Below are 22,967 nucleotides of genomic sequence, written 5' to 3' on the forward strand. Positions count from 1 at the left end.
TAACCTAGAAAGCAAAATGTTACATGACGATTTGTTGTAATAAACCGGTCGGATTTTATTTATAATTCACAAGGGGCACAGCCCAGCCAAGCTAACACATTTAAGGCCCATTAATTTCAACAGGAAATACATGTGACTTAAAATTTGGCCGGATCCTACCCAAGGTGTTTAGCAGCAGAAGTTGACCCATTCTGTTTCAGCCTCTACGTTTTTCATGCCGGTGTAATTTTAATAGGGGTCAGGAGGTTGGAGAGATTGAAACTAAGCTAAATGGACACAGGCAGAAGTATGATAGAGGTAAAATGTTGGAGTCCATTGGAGAGAGAGAGAGAGAGAGAGAGAGAGAGAGAGAGAGAGAGAGAGAGAGAGATGGGGAGTGGAAAAGTTGCCTCACTGGTAGTCTCTCCCAGCCCCCTCAAGAAGGTGCTTTCACCTTTTCCTTTAAAAAACAACAACACCACATATAGGTCTTAAGCCCTTGCAGATAAGTGTGCTGTTTGATATTGGGTGTGGCCATGGTCATATGCTGACAGCTTCTAGGAGTCACGGGTGAAAGCTGAGTGCAGGGTGGGGACCAAAGGTGGACAACCCCCCCCCCCACAGAAGGAGCACAATGTGTCCCCAATGAGAGATACTACCCCTCCCCTAACACTAAATAAAAGAAGGTTAAAATAAAACTAAACTAAACTAAACTAAAAACTAAACTAAACTAAAAAGAAGGTTTAAGCAGAGGCTTCCAAACTGAGGTTGGATGGCCATCTGTCATGGATGCTTTAGCTGAAATTTCTGCAATGCAGGCAGTTGGACTAGATGACCCTTGGGGACCTTTCAAGCTCTCTGATTCTGTGGTTGTATGAATAATAACAACTGCCACACAGGTACTTTCACAGAATCTGGCAATGTCAACCCAGCTCCTGTGAAATCTGTACACAATTTAACCAGAGCTAAATGTACTGGAGAACATGATTCAGCAGGCACATTAAATATTCCATTGCTTGTCAACCTGGAACACAACTTTAATATTAAATGTTCTCTTCTCATTGAGTCTTGCCATGCTCTCTGACATTTGTTTACTATGTGTTCATTGGTGAATTACATGCTATCCAAAAAAAGAAAAGGAAAAAAGTGAAACACTTTTGGCATAAAAGTTTGTCAGCAAAAAAGCAAAAAAAAAAAAAGGAGAAGGAGAAAGAGAGAGAGAAAAAGAAAAAGAATATTTTAATGATTAATCAGCTGCTGCTACTCTGAGTTATGTCAAAGAAACAAACCTTTGTACACTGCCATACAATCACGATTAAATCATAATATGAGTTCTTTCTACTTCAGCAGAAATGTACCTTTACTACAAAAATGGAGAATACAAGGCTAGATACTATCTCCCCAAATCAGAGTCTGTTATTCAATCTGCTTCTTAGGAGCTTTAAAAACTGCTCACCTTTTGGAGTTTGGACAAAGAAGCAAATAAAAAAATTAAAAAATGGCCCAACACCCAACTTGGATTTCAAAGGTTTTCTTTCTAGGGCTTTCATTGAATTTTCCTTCCATTCCAAAGGTGAAGATAAAGTAAACCCTATCTTATGCATGGTAGTTCTCCAACATTCCTAGTTTACAGGGTTGCTTCATTCATTTACATGGCAGCAACCCCAGGTCTGCTGCTGGATCTTCATTCAACATGAAACCATTCCACACCTGCCCCATTCCACACCTGAAGTGGTCTTCCACTGTTTCATCTTGGTCCATTATGTCCATCCATCATTCTGCTATCAAAACTTTCCACCTTCCTCATCACTCAGACCATATAAAGCCCATCCTTAAATTCTTGCATTGGCTTCCTGTTTGTAACGAGATTTTGCACAAGTGTCTTATTCTCTCTGCGCTTGTATCCCAACAAACCTTCACTTATCCAGCTTCACCACCCTTAGCTGTCCAAATGCTCCCAGAAACTCCTCTATCTTTTCTCCCTCGCTGCCTAGGATCCACTCCTAGAATTACGCCTATGGGGCCAACTACCTTAACTTCCTCCAGATCCCTCCTCAAAACTCTTCTTTTTCTGCAAAGCCTTTGGAACAAACCCCTATTCACAATACCCTACTGCTGCATCTAAGACTGCAGTCCTGTGCACACCTGGCTGGCAATAAGGCTTAGTGGGACTGACTTTCAAGGAGGCATGCCTAGCATTGCATTGCAAGTCACATGTACCTAAAATAAATACATGCACTTGAAATAATTGCACATACTTCTCTGTTTACCCTACCTAAATTACCTTCCTCTGCCTCTGCTGTTCCGCTTGGGTCTCTTTTGAGGTTGTAAGGCCCTTGCAGTAGGGCCTACCAAGCCTACAAAGTACAGGGATGGTGTTATAACCCAGGCTTGCCATCAAACATACACCTTCACCTCTCAAGCGGACATACCTGTACGAGACAAAGTGTTTACAAACACATGCTTGTATCATTTACACACATTTCTTCTTAAGGTGTACGCCTATAACTGTAATGGTTGAATCAGTCCAAATACCCACTATCTGCCTCAGGTTGGACTGGGGTGGGTAACCTTTTCTCCTTTTAAGGGTCACCATCTTTCAGGGACTGCAAGCCAAATATGGGTGGGGTCAAAGCCAGCAGTGAGTAGGGTTAGGAACTGGAAAATTGATCAAACCACCCCTTTCCCCCTCTCTCTCGCTCTCTCTCTCTCTCTACCACCCACTTTTCTCTCTGCCCCCCTCCACCCCATGCCTAGCAGGTCACTGCTGAGGAACACATCACTTTTCCCAGAGGTCTGAACAGATTGCTTGCAGAGGTCTTTTGACAGAGAACGCCGATGCACCATACTTTACTTTTTTTTTTTTATAAGGTTTTATTATTTTCCAATAAGACAAAGAGAAAACAAAATACAACATCAAAAGATAAGAAACAATAAAAAACAAAATCAACATTGAACATAATCAACAATAAACATAATCAACATTCGAAACAATAACAGCAATAAAAACATAAAAAAAGAAAAACATATACAAACCTTAACCAATATCTATCTTTGTATATTTCTTGTTTCTAACTTCTCTATTTGGGGACTTCCCCCGTTCCCTCCACTGTCTTCAAAGAAACAAATACTTCTTCAAGGTAGCTTTATATATTGTTCGATTCACATTTACCCAAATTTTAATATACTTAGCTTTTACTTAGTCAAATATCTCAATAACTATGTATCTTATCTTGACGACCTATCTTAACATATTTTGACACATACATCTTTCACATAACAACAATTCCTCTTACCATTTATATCTGACACATATCTACCAAAGCCGATGTTCTGTCTAATTCTGCTCAAATATTCAGTTTAACTGATTTAACTAAATAGTCTTTAAATTTTTTCCACTCCTGCGACGCCTTCCCCTCCCTCTGGTCCCGGACTCTGACGGTCAGTTCTGCGAGTTCCATGTATTCCATCATCTTCATCTGCCATTCCTCCACCGTTGGTATCTCTTCACCTTTCCATGTTCTTGCCAATAGAATTCTGGCTGCTGTTGTGGCATACATAAAAAACACTCTATCCTGACTGGGTATCTCTTCATTGGTTATGCTCAGAAGAAATGCCTCTGGTTTCTTACAAAAGGTAACTTTCATTACCTTCTTAAGCTCATTGTAAATCTTATCCCAGAAAGCACTTACCGCTGGGCACAACCACCACATATGAAAAAAGGTACCTTTCGCATGTTTGCATTTCCAACATACATCTGACATTTTGGTATTCATCTTAGCAATCTTAACTGGTGTCAAATACCATCTATAAACCATTTTCATTATGTTTTCTCTTAAACCATGACAAGCAGTAAATTTGATACCTTTTTGCCACAATCTCTCCCAGTCATCCATCATAATATTATGTCCTACATCTTTTGCCCAATCTATCATTGAGGGTTTAACCAGTTCATCTTTTGTATGCCACTCTAGCAGAAGATTATACATTTTGGAAAGGTTTTTGAAGTTCGATTCTATCAGTTCTGTTTCCAGTTTTGATTTTTCTACTTGAAAACCAACTTTTTTGTCCATTTTAAATATTTCATAAACCTGATGATAGTGCAGCCAGTCGGGGACCTGACTTTTTACTTGATCATAGCTTTTTAGCTTAAAAGAGTCCCCTTCCTGCTGCAATATGTCCATATATCTTAACCAGTTTGCAGACATATTCGGTCTCTTATATGCCTTGGCCTCCACTGGAGAGATCCATCTAGGAGTCTTTCTCTCAAACAAGTCTTTGTATCTAGTCCAAACCTGATATAGGGATTTTCTAACAATATGAGACTTAAAAGTTCTGTGGATTTTAACCTTGTCATACCAAAGGTATGCATGCCAGCCAAACATATTATCATGTCCCTCCAAGTCCAACACATCAACGTTCTCTAATTTAAACCAATCCTTTAACCAGCAAAAGGCCGCAGCTTCAAAATAAAGCCTTAAGTCCGGCAGGGCAAAGCCTCCTCTGTCTTTAGAGTCTGTTAAAATCTTAAATTTTATTCTTGGCTTTTTGCCCTGCCATATAAATTTCGATAGGTCCTTTTGCCATTTCTTAAAACAGTCTAGTTTGTCCAATATTGGTATGGCTTGGAATAAAAACAGCATCCTTGGTAGGACATTCATTTTAACCACTGCTATTCTTCCCATTAACGACAATTTAAGTCTTGTCCAGATCTCCATGTCTTTTTTTATCTCCATCCACAATTTTTCATAGTTATCCTTATACAGGTTCAAGTTCTTATTTGTGAGATTGATACCTAGATATTTTACAGATTTAACAAAATTGAGGCCTGTGGCTTCTTGAATTCTTTGGATCTGTTCTGCACTCAAATTTTTACCTAAAACTTTGGTTTTCTGCTTATTTAATTTGAAGCCAGCTACAAGTCCAAATTGTTCAATTAATTCCAAGGCTCTGGGGACACTGTCTTCTGGTTCTTGCAGGGATAGCATCAAATCGTCCGCGAAGGCACGTAGTTTGTATTCCTTCTCTCCCACTTTAATTCCTTTTGTCTGTTTATCTTTCCGAATCATATTTAGAAGGACTTCCAGGACCGTAATAAAAAGTAAAGGGGAGATAGGGCACCCTTGTCTTGTTCCTTTCTCTACTTCGATCTCCTCCGATATCACACTGTTTACAATGACTTTTGCTCTTTGTTCTGTGTAAATGGCCTTAATGCCATTTAAGAATTTTTCTCCAACTCCCATCTTTTCCAAATTCTTTTTCATAAATATCCAGGATACTTTGTCAAAAGCTTTCTCTGCATCAACAAACAATAATGCTGCATCTGTGTTTATGTCTCTCTCCAGTTTTTCTAAAATGTCCACAATAATTCTCGTATTATTACTTATTTGTCTTCCTGGCAAGAAACCTGCTTGGTCTCTATGTATATGGTCTTTCAACACTCTTTTCAACCTTGTAGCCAAAACATTTGCAAAAATTTTATAGTCCACATTCAAAAGGGATATTGGACGGTAATTTTTCATTAGAGTCTTATCAGTATCTGGTTTTAAAATCAGTGTGATAAAGGCTTCTTTCCACGTCTCTGGTGCCCTATCTCCTTCTAGTATTCTATTGCAAATTTCTCTTAACGGCTGTGATAGCCAATCTTTCAATGTCTTATAATATTTTGCTGTTAATCCATCCGGTCCTGGAGCCTTCCCCAATTGCATGTTGTTTATTGCATCTTCTATTTCTTGTGTCGTTATTGGGTGGTTGAGAATTGTTAATTTTTCCTCTGGGACCTTTTGCAATCCGTTCTTTTCCAGAAATCGGTCTATCTCTACTTCATCTATCTTCTCCTCCTTGTACAGTTGCTTATAGAATCTCTGAAAACACCATCTGATTTCCTCCGGTTTCTCTACATTTTTTCCATTTACTACCAATTTACTGATAACATTTGCCTTTTGTCTTTTCTTTAATTGCCAAGCTAGTAGTTTTCCACATTTATTTGCAGATTCAAATGTTCTTTGTTTCATCATTTTCACTTTCCATTCGATATCTTGATTCATGATATTCGCATATTGGGATTGCAAGTATTTAATTTCTTTTTGGGTTTTGACACATCTGGGATGTCCTCTTAGTTCTTTTTCCTTTCCTTTGATTAATTTCAACAGTCTCTCCATTTCTGCACTTTGTTGTTTCTTCTTTTTTGCCTTTTCACTAATGAGGAATCCTCTCATTACCGCTTTACTTGCATCCCAAGCAATCCTTTTCTCCACTTCTGAGTTCCAATTAATTTGAAAATATTCTTTCATCTTTTTCGCCGCTCTTTCTACTAGCTTGGTATCTCTCATCAATGCATCATCCATTCTCCACCTGAAAGAATCCTTGGAAATCATTTTTAGGTTTACCTGCACCGGATTGTGGTCTGAAAGCGTTTTAGGACCGATTTCTGCTTTTTGTAATTTTGGAGCCAATTCATTCGAGATCCAGATATAATCTATCCTCGACCATGACTGCTGAGATTCGCTGAAGTACGTTGCCTCTGTTTCTGTGGGATTTTTTAATCTCCAAGAGTCCACCAAATTCAAATTGTCCACCATTTCAAAAAAAGTCTTTGGGAGTTTCCCATCATTTGTTAGTTTTGTTCTTTGAGATCTATCCATTAGTGTGGAAACTGCCCCATTAAAGTCTCCAAGGCAAACTACCTTATAGTCCAAATAATCCAGCAGCAAATCATGTATTTTTTTGTAAAAAATCGACTTTCCATCATTTGGTGCATAAAGTCCCAGAATCAAAAAATTTTCGCCTTGTACATTAATTTCAATTGCGATGTATCTCCCTTCTTCATCTTTAAATAGCTGTCTTGGGCTATATTTCTCCTTTGCATAAATCACTACTCCTCTCTTCTTGACCTTGTCCGATGATATGAACTCTTGGCCTAATTTTTTATTCTGTAGCAATCTTCTGTGACGCCGGACTATGTGGGTTTCCTGTAAACATATTATATCCAAATTCTTCTTTTCTATGCTGTAAAACACTCTGCGTCTCTTTGGTCTCTGATTTAATCCCCGAACGTTCCAAGTCATTAACTTGAGCGCCATTTCTTTGTTTATTCCTCTCCTCCAGTTGCCTGTCCTTTCTTATCTTGTTCTGGATCTTGGCTTGGTCCTGGTAGTCCCGGCGGTGGTGGGAATACTTCTGGAAACTTGTAGAGCTGTGCTGGGTCCAGTGGCGTTCCTTTGAAATGTTCCAGATGCTTGTCCAAAAACTTTTGCTTTTCCGCCAAGGACCTTATTCTTATCTTTTTCCCTTCAAACGTAAATGCCAGGCCTTCTGGGAATTCCCAACTGAAGGAGATTTTTCTTCTTCTTAACTCCGTCACCAGGTCGTTATAAGGAGCTCTTTTATCTAAAAAGAATCTGGGGATATCCTTGTAAAAAATTACTTTATTCTGCTGTACCACCAGGTTGTTTCTATAGTGTAAATCCAGAAAGTAGTCTCTGTCGTGTCTATCGTGCAGCACAATCAAACAGTCACTGACTGTTTTAGTGCTTTTCTTTCCTCTGGAGCCTCTTGGTCCAAATCTGAAGGCCTTCACTATGCGTGCTGAGACGTTTACCTCTTCTAACTCCCAAAAAGTTGAGAATAGTTCCACAATATAGGCTTTCAGGTCTTCCCCCTCCAATTCTGGAAGACCCCTCAAACGGATGTTTCCTTCTCTCTGATGTAGTTGCAGAAAAGCAAGAGACTCTTCCACAGTTCTCTGTCGTGTTCCAATATTTTCTATCTGCTCCAAATCTAAATTGTCCAATTTTTCCTCCACCTTTTTTATTTTTTCTCTGACCACTTTAATTTCCTCAGAGTCCTTTTTTAACGTAGTCACCTCCTGCCCAATTTTATTAATTTCGTCTCTGTTCTTTCTTACATTTTCCTCAATTTGACCAATCGATTTTTCTAATGTCTGGGTGGAGGTTTTAATGTCGGCCTTAATATCCACTTGGAGCTTTTCTATTGCAGAGTTAACTGTTGTATTCACTGATGCACCAATAGTATTCACCGATTCTTGTGTTTGCTTCAACCCTTCGGTGACACTTTTCAAACCTGCTGCAATTTCTGCCACACTTGCAACCAGTTTCTCCATTTGTTCCTGAAGAGTTAAGGAAACAGAGCCTTTCCTTTTTTCAGAGCCAGTTCCTTTAGATCTAGTTTCCATTCCCTGTGGGCTCTGCAACTGTAATCTCAAGGTCACTCCAGTTGCTGTAGTAACTATCTCAGACATTCACAGCAGAAGACCAACAGTCCCAAAAGTAAACACCAGGTGGCCTGCAGCTAGCTTCTGAGAACAAAGAGGCTGCTGAGCCAGGAGTCCACAACAGTCCATTAATCCAACTTTTAGGCAAAGAGTTCAGATTTTTCAAAATTGTAAATTCCTTAAAGCCAAGAAGAGTCTATTTTAAATAGCCCAAGCCAGTAACTGTTTCTCACTTGCAATGTAACCACCAAGTCTTTAAAATAGCTTGTATCTGGCTGTAAAAGAGTCAAAGTATCTCCACTGGTAAACAGTCACTGTAACACTAGAGTCCCAACAAAGAAAAAAATGGCAACAATATATTGCAGCCCGCTACTGACCCGGAATCCTAGTCCAGAGGGGGAGCGGTGTCTTCTTTTGCCATATCAACTATTTTTAAGTCTTTAAACAACCTTTGAACAACTTTTAAGTAACTTTTAAAAAGTTTGGCAGAGTTCGCAAAACTTTCCCGTTAGCCGCGGCTTTGATCTTTTAGCGCTACCAAGCTCGCGCAAACAGTTCAAAGGGAACAGGCTTCCTTTTGAAGTTTCCTCTGCAAGCAGTGCTCTTTAAACTTGTAAAATAATCCAGTATTTTAACTTACAGAGTTTCTTTGGAAGTTTCTATGTAGGAAGTGCCGGGTGCTCAGGTCTGGCGGGATCGCTGCTTTGATCCTCCGCAGGCAGTCGCTTCTTCAGTCCCGTGCTGGGGCTCCGCTCGCCCGATTCTCCCCCTTACGAGGGTAAATCAGGAGCGGAGACAGCACGTCTGGGACCCACGAAGCCGTCGGTCCACGGGACGCTCTTCCCGTGGCTTTAAGGGACCCGTGGCGCAGGCACGGAGCTCCCTATCGCCTAACAGAGGACGGAGCCGTCGGACTCCCGTCCGCCATTGACTCGGCACCTAACCGATGCACCATACTTTACAGAGGGCAGTCCTCTAGATGGAAGTACCTTATGCACAGGAGACAACTCCTAGGGGCTAAAGTCCCTTTGCCCCCCCATAAAATATTTGAGGGGGGCAGGGCGGACCCCAAACTTAATGGACATTGCCATTCAATTGGTGTGCATGCATCGTGTCCTGTGATTGATTATGTGGGCCTTGCCCCCAATCTTTTATTGAAGATGGCATCCCTGCTGCCCAGTGTGACCCAAATTAAATATGTATATTTTAATAATAACAACAACAACAACAACAACAACAACAACAACAACAACAATAAAATAAATTTTAGTTATATCCCGCCCTCCCCGGCCAAAGCCAGACTCAGAGTGGCTAACATCATACAAATAATACAATGCATAAAAACAAGCGATCAGTAAATTAAGATACATCCCACAATTAATTCAAACAAATTAAAATTAAAACAGGACAAGTGCTAATCTTCAGGTTAAAATTGAAGGCCGTTTCCACTGATATTATAAGCACCTGTGAGCGGGCTGGGAACCTCCTTCATGCTTGTTCTTATACAAGGAGAAAATGAGTCAGACTGAACCCTAACCAAAGACCTGGCAGAACAGCTCTATCTTCCAGGCCCTATGGAAAGATGTCAAATCCTGCAGGGTCCTAGTCTCTTGTGAGAGAGCATTCCACCAGCCTGGGGCCCACAGCCGAAAAGGCCCTGGCTCTGGTCAAGGCCAGCCTGATCTCTCTGGGGCCCAGAATCTTTAGGATGTTGATATTTGCAGACCGTAAGGTCCTCTATGGGGCATACCAGGAGAGGCGGTCCCATAGGTACGAGGGTCCTAGGCCGTATAGGCCTTTAAAGGTTAAAACCAGTACCTGAAACCTGATCCTGTACTCCACCGGGAGCCAGTGCAGCTGGTATAGCACTGGGTGAATGTGATCCAGTGGCGAGGACCCCGTAAGGAGTCTCTCCGCAGCATTCTGCACCCACTGGAGTTTCTGGGTCAGTTTCAAGGGCAGCCCCACATAGAATGAGTTACAATAATCAATCCTGGAGGTGACCGTCGCATGGATCACAGTGGCGAAGTCGGGGCAAGAGAGGTAAGTGACCAACTGCTTAGCTTGGCGGAGATGAAAAAATGTTGCCTTTGTTATAGCTGTAACCTGCACCTCCATAGAAAGGGAGGCGTCGAAGATTACACCCAAACTCCTGATGGAAGGTGCCGGCACTAATTGCGCCCCCGCAAGGGATGGGAGTTGGCCCTCCAACCCCATATCGTCTCGACCCAGCCAGAGGACCTCTGTCTTTGAAGGATTTAACTTCAACCGGCTCCCACATAACCATCCAGCCACAGCTTCCAAACATCTGAACAGCGTGTCTGGGGCCGAGTCAGGGTGGCCATCCATCAACAGATAAAGTTGGATGTCATCAGCATACAGATGGCAACCCAAGCCGAAATTCCGGACAAGCTGGGCAAGGGGGCGCATATAGATGTTAAAAAGCATCAGGGAGAGAATTGTGCCCTGTGGTACTCTTCACACCAAAGAGTAGCGTGATGACAGCTCCCCCCCCCCATGCGCGCACCACCCTCTGTTCCCAACCAGAAAGGAATGAGCACAGCCCCATGTGAAGTGAAGGCAAAAGCCTTGAACTTGTCCATCGGCAGTTATCACTGGGAGAGAAGACGAGCAAGTCGACAAGTCACCTGGTCACAGTCTTCCCCACTCTGGTGAGATGCATTTAAATTATAGTAATTATTCCTAAAATGGGCTCTATGGATATATATCAGCCCATGAAAATTATATGCAAGTCTCTGTCCTTTATATCTGAAGATGTGTGCATGCACACGAAAGCTCATACCAATAACAAACTTAGTTGGTCTCTAAGGCAGTGTTTTTCAACCTTTTTGGGCAAAGGCACACTTGTTTCATGAAAAAAATCACGAGGCACACCACCATTAGAAAATGTTAAAAAATTTAACTCTGTGCCTATATTGACTATATATAAAGTAATTCTTTTGAATTTTTCCATTTTTCCCACGGCACACCAGGTAACATCTCGCGGCACACTAGTGTGCCGCGGAACAGTGGTTGAAAAACACTGCTCTAAGGTGCTACTGGAAGGAATTTTTTTTTAATTTTTTATTTTGTTCCAACTATTTTTTATGTTATTCACTTACTCTTTTTCTTGATGTTGTTGATGATGCCCTACTTTGCCCTACTTTGAAATTAGGCAGACCATCATGTGTGCAATCTTTTGGGCACAGGAATCCCACACCCCAATCTAGACTCACGTCGGTGTGAATCCTGTGTAGCAATACTCCTGTTTATCTGAACCACTGACTCTCCAACCATCAAATGGCCCCTGAGGGTGCCTCTCAAATATATGACTTTATGTACCTCAGATAGATAAGGCAACATATAATCATTTATGAGATCCTAAAATTGGCATTTATTCCAGAAAGATTAAACAGCCTCTTTCTCAGCTGACTATGAAATCTGCACAAGATGTAAAATAGATGAGATCATGCATTTTAGCGGGACAGCTATGGTTTGTGGGACACATCATTGTGGAGCCAGAAGCTCATACATCTGTTCATTCAACACTTCAGTAGCTGATTCTCAGTCATGTAGGGACTCTAGTTGCTTATTAATGCAAATGTTTGCTTCACTTTAGAGACAAAAATGTTATCATTTTGAGGTGTGTGTGTGTGTGTGTGTGTGTGTGTGTGTGTAAAGGACCCCTGGATGGTTAAGCCCAGTTGAATTTGACTTTGGGGGCAGCGCTCATCTCCTCTTTCAGGCCAATGGAGCTGGCATTTGTCCCCAGACAGCTTTCTGGGTCATGTGGCCAGCATGACCAAACCGCTTCTGGCGCGACTGGACTTAACTGTGTGTGTACACCATTTTTACCCTTCTAAACATTTTTAAGATACATGGCCAGGGGACAGACTAGCAGGAAGCAATTCATTTTAGTTCTTGGGTCGGGTAGAACATCATATAACTCAAAGACCTTAAACTCTTCAAGTGCCATGTATGCTATTCAATAAGCAAACATGCCATGTTTGAAGCAATTAAATAGTTGGGATGGGAGAAAATATTCTAAACATTACATGTGGTTGTCTGATTTTGTTCCACATATAGGCAAAAGAACTGTTTTAGGGTCGCAGTCTTAAACTCACTTACTTGACAGCAACCCCCACTGATTATAGTGAGACTTAGTTTTGAACAACATGCATAAGTTCATACTGTGCCTAAGCAGTTGGGTCCAGTATAATTGTGGATTGTCCTCCATCCCTTTGAATTGTAGTCTCCTATGCCATCAGGACTGGCCCTACCATTGGATAGTGTGGGGCAGCTTCCTCAGGTATCCAATCATGAGAGCCAGGGAGTGGCAGCAAGGTGCTGGGGGGCAGAGATGTGTTTGCTCCCTGGCCTGGCCTGGCCTGGCCTGCACTCCCTAAGCTAGTCTGCTGCTCTCTATGGAAGCATAATGCCTGATCACCAGTGTTGGAAATAAGATCCAGCTACCAGTCTGGTCATCTTATTGTCCTTGGATCCGGGCAGCAAAATATCTCAGACTAGTCGTGCATGCCATATCACAAACCACTTTTATAATCTCCCTTATTTCCAAAAGGACTTTGCCATGTGACATGGAGATCTGCTGTTCCAAGAACCACAAATCCAAAAGCTCTCTTTATGTCTAACTTGGGCCATGGTTCTTTGGAGCTGAGCTGGAGCAAATTTGCAGCCTTTAATCTTCTTGATAAAGTTTTCTCTTGTAACTCGAAAGTTTTCAGAACCTTATGCTAACCGAAGTGGATCAAATAAAAACTATCATCTCACAAAAACACATGCAAAACATCTAAATGATTTGCGATCAGACAATATCTGCGCGTGCACACTGGAGGGAAATGTATAAAAGAGACTAGAAAACCATCGTTGTGTTGCTGATTGAGTGTGATGTCTTCATAAGGTTAACCTCATCTGTGCTTCATGTTCTTCAACAGACCTCAGAGCAGCCCAACTCTACTGAAAAGATGTCTAAAATAAGCAGGAACTGATAGTGCCAAGTTGCTTCCCATTATGACTGCATATCTGGAAATTACCGGCATAGATGCCAGCGTAGGTGTATCACATGCCTAAACTGAGCACTTAAAGAAAGAAGCACAATGTTTTCACAGAACAAGCCTCAGCAAAGTCTTTGCTCAGTGCCGGTTGCATAGTAGCCTCAGAAATAACCCCATCGCCTCATCCTACATTTTGACACATGCCCGTCTCCAGCAACAAGGAAGAGCTGCAGTCAGCCCTCAACACTTTGTCATGGAAGCAAAGGGGAGGCGGAGTGTTGCTTGATCCTGTGGGACTTTTTGCACCTCCTGGGTCACAATTTCCAACCCATACCTCCACCCACAAATCTGGCCATGGGTTGACTCAAAGTTCAGCCACCAAACCTGCTAAATCAGAAAAATGAACAAGTATAATTAACACGGCGAGGGCAGCAATTAAGCAAAGCCAGGATGAGCGGCTGCTACAAAATCTGGAGGTCCCCATCATGTATTGGACTAGAGCTAAAAAATTTTTGGGGGGGGACATAAATGCGAGTTAAAGAAGGGGGCGTTCCACTTTCTGCTGCTATCGCCTGCAAAGGATGGGGCTTAAATGTGAATGTTGTTGCCAAGATCATCAGATGCAGGTGCAAGATTTCTTTAAAAAAAAAAAAAAAACCTCCCATAGCCTCACTGCCGGAGTGTGCGGGTGTGTTTTTAATCAAGAAGCAGCAGCTGCATTTGCTCTCATTTGACAGAATGCCAAGAGATTGCTGCCCCCAAAGTGGCAGGATCCAGGCAACCGACTCTCAACTTCTCTCCTACCACCATGTACACAATCTGCAGATGAGGTTGGGAGCGGGGGGGGGATGGGGCCCCAGCTGCTAAATCCCTGTTTTCTCTGCTTAATGTGGAGGAATCAGAGAGGGACAGGGGAGAGGAGGTAGCCAAAACTGGCACTGAGGAATGTTCCCCGGCGCCGCCTTGCCACTGCTGGATCACCAAGGATGTGAACTCGGAGGAGGAGACAAAACTTCCTCCCTACTCATGTTAAGCATGTAGCGGAATTTTGATTGACAAGCTGCCGCCGAAATCCAAAACAGGACCCAGGAAACTGGTCTGAGCAGTTGTGCTAGAACCAGTGGGTGGCTGTGGCGTTTCTAAGCATCGAAGCATTTGGGTGCCACAATCTGGAATGTGGTTCTCTCTTCTTCTCCTTCTTTTTTGTAGAGGAGGGGGGGTGTAAAGAATCAGAAGGCTCTCCCTCCCTTTTCTCCCCCCCCCCTCTTCCCCATCCAAGTGATCAGATATAGCAGAGCTGGAGGAGGGAAATGGGTTCAACACGGTTTGTGGAAGGCACACAACAAGAGAAAATCAACCATCATCATTACTTTGTTTTTGTTTTGGTTTGGAAAGGCACAGAAGCATACCTAGGCGAATTTCCCCCACAGACAAGACACACAGGCAGACTCAGCACAGACAGCAGGGACCGTACACAGTAACCATACCCCCAAATCCAGGACGCAGCCTGTTGTCATAACCATCCAGGAGACGGTCCAGAATGCGCGTGAAATTCTCCGGCCATAATTTCTCCTCCTTTTTGAGCTGTCCCGGGAGCACGGTGAGGCTACAAGGGAGTGGGGGTGGAAGCACAAAAGCATTTTAGTGGGAAAGATGCAAGAAGAAAGGAGAGGAGGTGGGGGGAGAGAGAGAGGTGGTAGCTTTGATTTAGCTCTCGCCAACTCACCTTCTTCCTCTCTCTCCCCTTCCCAAATCCGGGGCATCAGGTAAGGGGTGCCAGGGAATTGGATGGAGGGGTGGGGGAATGCTGCCCTGCTACTCACCAGGTCGTCAGGCACAGGAAGTGTAGGAAGGTGACAGACAGACCCCAAGGCATCGCGATCGCTGGCTCCTTGGCAGAAACCATCTTTGCTTGCCATACTTTAAGCCTGGTAGCACGTTCCCCCGTCACTAAACGCCTTGTCCAGAGAAGAGATCACACAGCCGCGAAAGGAGGAGAGGCGGGGTGGGGTGGGGGTGGAGAGAGAGAGAGAGAGACGGAGAAGAGGAGCGGGGTGGAGTGGAGAAGAGGAGAGGAGAGGGAGGGAAGCGAACCCACCACCACCACCGCCACCGGCGCACCCGCTCTTCCCAGCCACACGCTCGATGTGCCTGCTGCTTGCCTTGGAGAGCGAGCGAGGGAGCCTGGCATACGCCAATCGACAAAAGCAGAGGAGGAGGTGAGGGGGCGAGCCTGGGCTGGGCTGGGCTGGGGCCCCGATCCCCTGAGCCAAAACCCTCGCCGCCCCAATCCTACATCGCGTCGGTTTTCTCCGGTTGCCAAACGCGAGGCGCGCTCAGACGCAGGACGCGCGCACAAGTTGCCTCCGCTCCCAAGTCTCTTTCCCTCCACTCCAGGGGGCAACAGGCTTCCAACCCCCACCTCTTCTTCTTCTTCTTTCTTCTGGCTGACTCCGCCCCGCTACTCCGCCCCAGGAGGATTTTATTTTATTTTATTTTAATTTTTTGCAACATGGTTTCAGGGCCCCTCTTGTGGGTTTATGTTGTACTTTTCTCTCTCTAGCGAGAGTTGGGGCGGCGTCAAGTCGAACGGCTACTCTGTCAAGAGGCCCGCCCCAGAATCTCTTTTCATCCCGGGGCTCATATTCTCTGGAAATGTTAAGTGTTGGCAATGACATATTGTTGATCCTGCACCTCTGAGAATGTGCAGAGCGCCTTTTCTTCCAAGTGCTTGGGAACATAAGGAGATGGTTTATAGCGAGGAGACTATTCGTTCTTCTGCCTCAGTGTTGTCAACTGGCGGCGTCTCTTCAGGATGTCAGACAATGAGTCTCTCCCAACCCTGACTGGAGATGTCTGGGACTGAACCGGGGGCCTTTCGCATTGTGCTATGCCTCTGAGCTACGCCACCATCAAGTCCCTTTGCAAACCGGTTTAATTAAAGCTCCTCTTCTTTGCAACTGAAGACTTTCCGGAGATCCCATTTAGGCTTAAACATGAATCTCCTTATGAAGTCTGTTCCCGTGGCCAAGTCATATGTCCTGAAACATAAGAAACACCCAGAAAAGAGTGGCTTTCAGCATATGCTTAGCATCTTCTTCGCTTCACAAGCAGTGGATACGAAATGACCAACTTTTATACATCTGGGATCAGTAGGAAAGACTTCCAAGCCACACGCTTTGGACAGGCTTCAGACTCCTTGGAAAACGCAACCAGATCAGCAACAGCCACTACTAATCTTTCCTTCCTTAATGTGGATTAAAAACTGCTAGTAGTATCCCTCAAGAGCAATTTTTTTTCCTATGGGAGAGAAGAGAACACACACATAGCAATTGGGAAGAAAAGTCATTTTGCAAATTCCGGCAAGGACCCTCATTCTCAAACACACACACACACACACACACACACACACACACACCTATCAAATGCCTGTGCAGACGCTTCTTTTTGTCTTCCCTTTCCTCCATCACAATGGCCCCCAGGGACCTTCACCCCCCCCTCCTGTCATTATCCAGCCTCATTGCCTACGGGCAACGCTACCACTTTCACTTCTGCTTCGAAACCCCACATCCCAGAATGACGCAGACTTTCTGTCACAGTTTCTCTCTAGCTATTCTGCTGTGCATGTCTCTGTCTCTCTCCCATTCCTTCCCAGATGTCCTGGCCGTGATCATGGTGATGAAGTCTTCATTTGTCTTGATTGTCTTTTGGAGGGAGGGAGGGAGGGAGAGGGAGGCACAAAAAAGACAATGAAACCAGGGGAGAAAAAAGAGCTGGGTTGAACACATGTGCGCTCCTTTGATAGGAAAGGCTGGGTGACAAGGCGATTTCTTCCTACAGAGATCCTGGCATAAAATTAAAGAGGAGAGGGCTAGAGAAAGACGACCCCTCCCAGTGTACTGCGATGCTAAAAACAGTGCACTCCCTACCAAATGCATATAATCCGGCTAATTATCCCTGGCGACTCAACAGAGAGATGTCAGCTTCAGAGAGGGTGGTAGTCAGATAAGTGCCTTTAGAACGTCCAGGTTTTGGTGACCCAAATAATTTCCATCACACCAGCACCAAAGGATTAGGTGACACTTCCCCAGATCCATTTTAGAAATATTTCAGAGCTTGCTGGATTTCTTCTGGGAAATGTGCTTCATGCGAACAGTTTGAGCCAGCCAGACCCGCAGCAGGGATTCTTGGATCCAAAGGCCATCCTGTATTTAAATGTTATTTAAATACAGTGGTAGAGATAGAACTTGCATAGTACAATCCTGTGCATGTCTACTCAGAAGTAAGCTCCACCGAGCCAGTAAGGCTAACCTTCCAGGTAGGTCTGTAGAGAACTACGGCTTAAATGATTCATTTATCCCTGCATCACCAACCAGTACACATGAGCGTCTCATTACTTTTTTCTTTTCTTTTTTGCCTTTGAAATGGAATCTGATTATCTTCAATACTGTTGTACCCTTGAATTCTTTCAGATTGCACTTCAGATCTTGTTCCTCTAAAGGTGCCCTCCTGAGTCCTTTGGATAAAGAACACACAGAGAGACTCTGTGATGCTGTACTTAAAATTTCCTTCACTTTATTGTTCATTCAAAGGGCTTCCATCTAGATAAGCAACTCTTTAAAACAAAGGCCTGCTTGAGTTTGAGAAGATTGCAGGTTTATTTGCTCTAGTTGCATTTCTTTCTTCTTCTTCTTCTTGAAAGGAAATTCAGCTAGGTCCCATCTAGATTTGATCTCTTTGCATACGGTATTCTGCGTGAATTCTGTTACTGCTATATGGAAGTATATTGGTATTATTCAAAACAGAAAAATGAGATTTACAGTTTTATAGTCCTGGATGCACATTAGTTTGGGGATCAGCAACTGGAGGACCTATGGCCAAATCTGGCCTCCCTTTTCCCAATCCAATGAAGAGGGGAGTGGAGAGAGTAGTGACTGGCAACAGGAATGATTAACAGTTCACTCTGGGGCCAGTGCTGCACATCAAAATGTTATGGTAGAACTTGGAAAAGTTCAGGAAATGGGCAACTAAAATGACCAAAGGGCTGGAAAAACTTCCCTGTGTGGAAAAGTCTGAAGCTACAATATTTGGGGTTCATTAGTTCAGGGAAAGGAACGAATAACAGTGTATAAATTTACGCATGGATGGTATGGAGAAGTTGATAAGGAGAGGTTTTTTTTTGCTTCTCTCATAATACTAGAACCTGGGACCATCCAGTGAAAAAGAATGTTGTAAGTTTTAGGACAGGCAAAGGAAGCAACCTTTTATTGAGCAGTCGTCCTGCTCTGCTTGCATCAAGGGTGACAGCGATGGCTGTTAAAACAGTTTATTCATTCTGATTTGTCTGCAGGGAGGTTAGACAATGTTGCCTCGAGCAAACGTTATCATCTCATGCTCCCCGGTGCATTTCGCCATCACTTTCCTTATTGCAAAAATAAATAAATAAATAAAAATGGCGGGTGGGGTTTTGTTACGCAAGAGTTCCAAATCAACTTTCTTGTGCAGCCTGCCAGTATGTGATTGAATAGGGAAAGAGTGGCAGTCTGGAAATCCTGTGAGTTATTTGGTCATTTGGTTCGATGAGCTGGGAGAGAGACCTTCTCAAGGAACCACAATCCTTCTGTCATCACAAAAGCAAAGTGACTGCTCTGCTCTGCTGCAGTCCAGATGACTGGGTTCTGTTCTCTTGTCTACAGCTAACCCTGATGCTATCTCTCTCTCGTGCACACACACATACACCATTTGGGAATTAGAGGAAAGCAGTGGCCTGCATTCTTGTGTATCTGTTTCAGATATTGACACCTGCATACTGCACCTCCAGCTAACAGGAAGGCTCCACCCATTCATAGAGTGTCTAATTTTGACTTCTTCTTCTTCTTGTACTAACCGTTTTGCACCCAAAACAATAAACCGGTGTGACTGTTTTCCAGTGATAGATATCATAGCCAAAGATTTCCCCATAAATACAAAAAAATAAAAATAAAATGTTTGCCGAGATCCACTGGAAATAAACTGAAATACAACCAAATGGCATATAAAATTGTTATACTGGATTCTGTCATATAGAGAAAAATGCAACAGTAAATTCATCAAACACGTGTACTTCACAAGGTGCAATAAAATAAAAACCATTATTTTAGTTAATTAATTACACACATTTAAAAAACCAGAGCAGCATACAATGGAAGAATGCAATATACCACATGAAATTCAGAATAGAATAAAATCACATTGAACAATGTTGCATGTTGCTTGGGTCACATTTCAGAGAAAGGCCATGGAAACAGAAAACTTTGAAGGAAGTTTAACACAGTTGGTGCTTATCTAAGGTCAGTAGGAAGGGATTCCCATAATAATAATAAGGCAATAATAATAACAATAAGCATAATAAGGCAAGTGCTGCAACAGTGAATGCCCTGCTCCTAATGCCTTTGATATGCACAAAGTCACCCACAGACTGTATAATGGAAGGAAGCAGTGAACTCTCCTTAAAGTGGTGCTAGATTAATTCAGCACTAAATATTGTATGGAGGTGTCCTGATTGATGATGTTAGAAGAACTTGCTACTGGTCTTGTGGTTGCTATGCCTGGAAAAGACTGTGAGAAGATATGATAGCCATCTGCAAATATCTGAAGGGCTGTCACATGGAAGAAGGAACAAGATTGTTTTCTCCTGCTCTGGAGGGTAGAAGACAAACCAATGGCTTCAAATTACAAGAAAGGAGATTCTGACTAAACACCAGGAGGAACTTTCTGGCAGTAAGAGCTGTTCAGCATTGGAATGGACTCCCTCGGGAGGTTGTGGACTCTCCTTCATTTGAGGTTTTTAAGCAGAGGTTGGATGGTCATCTGTTATGGATGCTTTAGTTGAGATTCCTGCATTACAGGGGGTTGGACTAGATGAACCTTGGAGGTACCTTCCAAGTCTATGATTCTATGATTCTAAGTGCTCACAGACTGACTGTTGAATGATCTGTTCTAGGACCTTCCCTGGTATCATTGTCAAGCACACCAGTTGGTAGTTACCCGGGTCTTCTTTTCCCCCCTTTTTGAAGATCGGGACAACATCTGCCCAGTCTGCAGGGACCTCCCCTGTTCCCCAAGAATCATCAAAGATCATAGACAGAGGCTCTGAGATTACATCCGCAAGCTCCTTTAGTACCAGGCCCTGGAGATTTAAATTCATTTAAAAGAGCTAGGTGTTCCCTTGCCACCTCTTTCACTATCTTGGGCTGCAGTTCCTTCCTTACATCGTTTATTCTCTTATCGCTTTGCTTTTGGGTGAAGACCAAGGCAAAGTAGGTGCTGAGCAGTTCCACTTTCTGTCTGTCACCCAGTAGCAATCCACGCAGAGGACCTATCGCTTGCTTGTTCTTGTTCTTTCTCTTGCTTTAACCTTAGCCGAAGAAACCCTCTTTTTAAATTTTTTATCTCTCTTGCAAGCCTGAGCTCTTGCCCACCTGACATTTACCCTGCAACTGTTGGCTACTCATGTATACTCCTCCTTTGTGATTTCCCCTTTCTTCCATTTCAGGTTACATACATCAGTTTGCTTTCAGGCTCATGCTTCCCCCAAAGACCATGTGCTCTCTGTTTGCTCATCCTTTCAGTGTCCAAGTCACTCTAATTCTAAATCAATCATAGGGTTCATATTTTCTGTACTTTAGCTACACCCATTTATTTTAATGTACTGAAAACATATTTGGCAAAACTATTTTGCTGATAATGGACAGGAGAGAGTAGAGGTGATTATAGCATCCATAGAAGGTGCTGTCATCTATGCATATCTCTGCATGTTAACCTTTGCATATAAGTCCCACTCTTCCTAGGTTATATGTCTGCAGTGCACATCAGAATACATGCTGGGCTGAGGGTTGTGGCAAATTTGTGGGGTTAAAACCTTGTTTCAGATCATGACTGCACTGTACACCTCGTGATCCTGCTGACTGAACATAGTGTTGTGAGTTTTGGGGGCTGGGGAGAGACTGTATCGCTGAGTGCCTTCTAATTCCTGAATTCAACAAGACACATTTCTTGGCAATGCCCTCTAAATGTGGGTCGTTAAGGTAAGAAAGGAAGTGGTTCCGTGTCAGAGGAAATGTGGGTTGGGGGGGGGCTCCTTCAACTAGCTGCTAGTTAGAAGGACTAAAGCCGGGGCTGAAGTGTGGGAGCTAGAGGCTAGAAGCAGGCTGGGCACATGACAGACAGAGAGATGCCTGATTTCTGTGGAGATCCAAGGCTGTGGCTATGGGAGAAGCAAGACCTTCTTGGGGTGTTGATGCTGTGAGCCTCTCCATTGTAGGCTCAAGTTGTATATATCTGTAAATAAACCATATATCATAATGATACCACAGTCTCTGTTGTCCCTCATTCTGATGAAAGTGAACCTTTGGTGAGAGCCTGGAAGCCCTGGGATCTTGCATCACTCAGAGACTGGGGTGGCAGGCAACACTATCACACCACCCATGAATGATAATGGCCTCCCCAAATTGTCCACCATATTTGTGGTTAGTGAAGCATGGAGGGGAGAGATGTTTGGTGAGTATACTCAAGGTGAGTGGCAGAATTCCAAACATTTTTTGTTGGGGGCAGTGAGAGAGAGAGAGAGAGAGAGAACTCCTCTACCGCAAACACTTCAGCTAAGTTCATACTAAACGGAACTATATTTCTAGTTCATACTGGCAGATGAAGGAAGCGATATGTACTAAGGGCTGGAAGGAAGAAGGGGGGTGGGCAGCGAAAGTGAAGCCAGGCCCAATCCTTCTAAATCATCCATCAGAGGTTGATGGATTGATCCAACAGGTCAAGCCAACTGCTTCCTTCAACAATGTTAAATTAATATTAGATAGTATCAAAACTGAAACTCTTCACTAGGTTTTGGAGCAGAGAATTTGTCACCTTCCGGAATATTCTCCTGGAAACTGAAATGCCTCAAAAGTTTAAGCAGAGGCTGAAAAAGAAATGAGCCTCAGAGTCCTGACTGGCAGTCAAACCAGTTGTGCCATCCTAAAGCTCATCCCCTCACTAGGGAGCCTGGCCAGGAAAAGTGGAAGGAACTGTTTTTGGAGTTTAGGTTTGTCAAGATAAAAAAAAAAACACCTGAAAGCTTTCCTAAACTTTCAAAGCCTTGGAGTCCAAAGGATGGTACTGTTGTTTATGGGCCAGATGCAGATTAGGACTAGGATTGGCTGCTTGTCTGCTGTCTGCTCAGTCTCTGTCTTTCAAAATAAAGGATTATTACGCAACATGCCATTTTTGTGCCTTCTTTCTGTTCCATGGGAAATGGATTGTGTAAAGTTGCCCTGGAGATTTTACTAGTACTTCAGGTGGGTAGTTTTGGACTCTGGTCTTAAAAGAATTATGAGAGGGGCTGTTTAGATGATAATGTGCCTTCACTGACTTTAAACGTAGCTTGGGAGGAATCAATTTCCTCCCCATTCTTAAATTGAGTTCTCCACATTCTAGCATCAATTTGGGGGGGGGGGTTTAAACACACACCTTTTTTGCATGCAGTTTTTCCTATGATGCATATTTTTCAAGCAATGTTATTTCCCCTCGCATACACCTTTATGAACACATTCCCTGAGTATAAGCATTTTTGCACACATTATTTGGTAAGAAAACTCCATGGCAAGCTTGGAGAACTGTGAATGTTGAAAGACTGCTGTGTCTCTGTTCACATATCATTTCAGAAAGTGCAGATCAGGTTATTTATTTATTTATTTGCCTATAAATGTGCACTG

The 22,967-nt window shown here is 43.2% G+C and overlaps 1 protein-coding gene across 1 annotated transcript in view; it reads right to left on the reverse strand.

The window, feature by feature from the left end:
* The window catches only part of GABRA4 (gamma-aminobutyric acid type A receptor subunit alpha4), a 68,923-nt gene extending 53,694 nt beyond the window's left edge, over positions 1–15,229 (reverse strand). Inside the window, exons 1-2 of the mRNA XM_033160938.1 lie at positions 15,048–15,229; positions 14,712–14,830 (exon numbers count right to left, since the gene is read on the reverse strand). Of these exons, the coding sequence (XP_033016829.1) occupies positions 14,712–14,830; positions 15,048–15,130 (202 nt within the window). The 5' untranslated portion in view covers positions 15,131–15,229. The remainder of the gene's footprint in view (positions 1–14,711; positions 14,831–15,047) is intronic.
* Between the last annotated feature and the right edge of the window lie 7,738 nt (positions 15,230–22,967).

This window comes from Lacerta agilis, chromosome 9 (assembly GCF_009819535.1).
Source record: "Lacerta agilis isolate rLacAgi1 chromosome 9, rLacAgi1.pri, whole genome shotgun sequence".
In the NCBI taxonomy this organism is placed as follows: Eukaryota; Metazoa; Chordata; class Lepidosauria; order Squamata; family Lacertidae; genus Lacerta; species Lacerta agilis.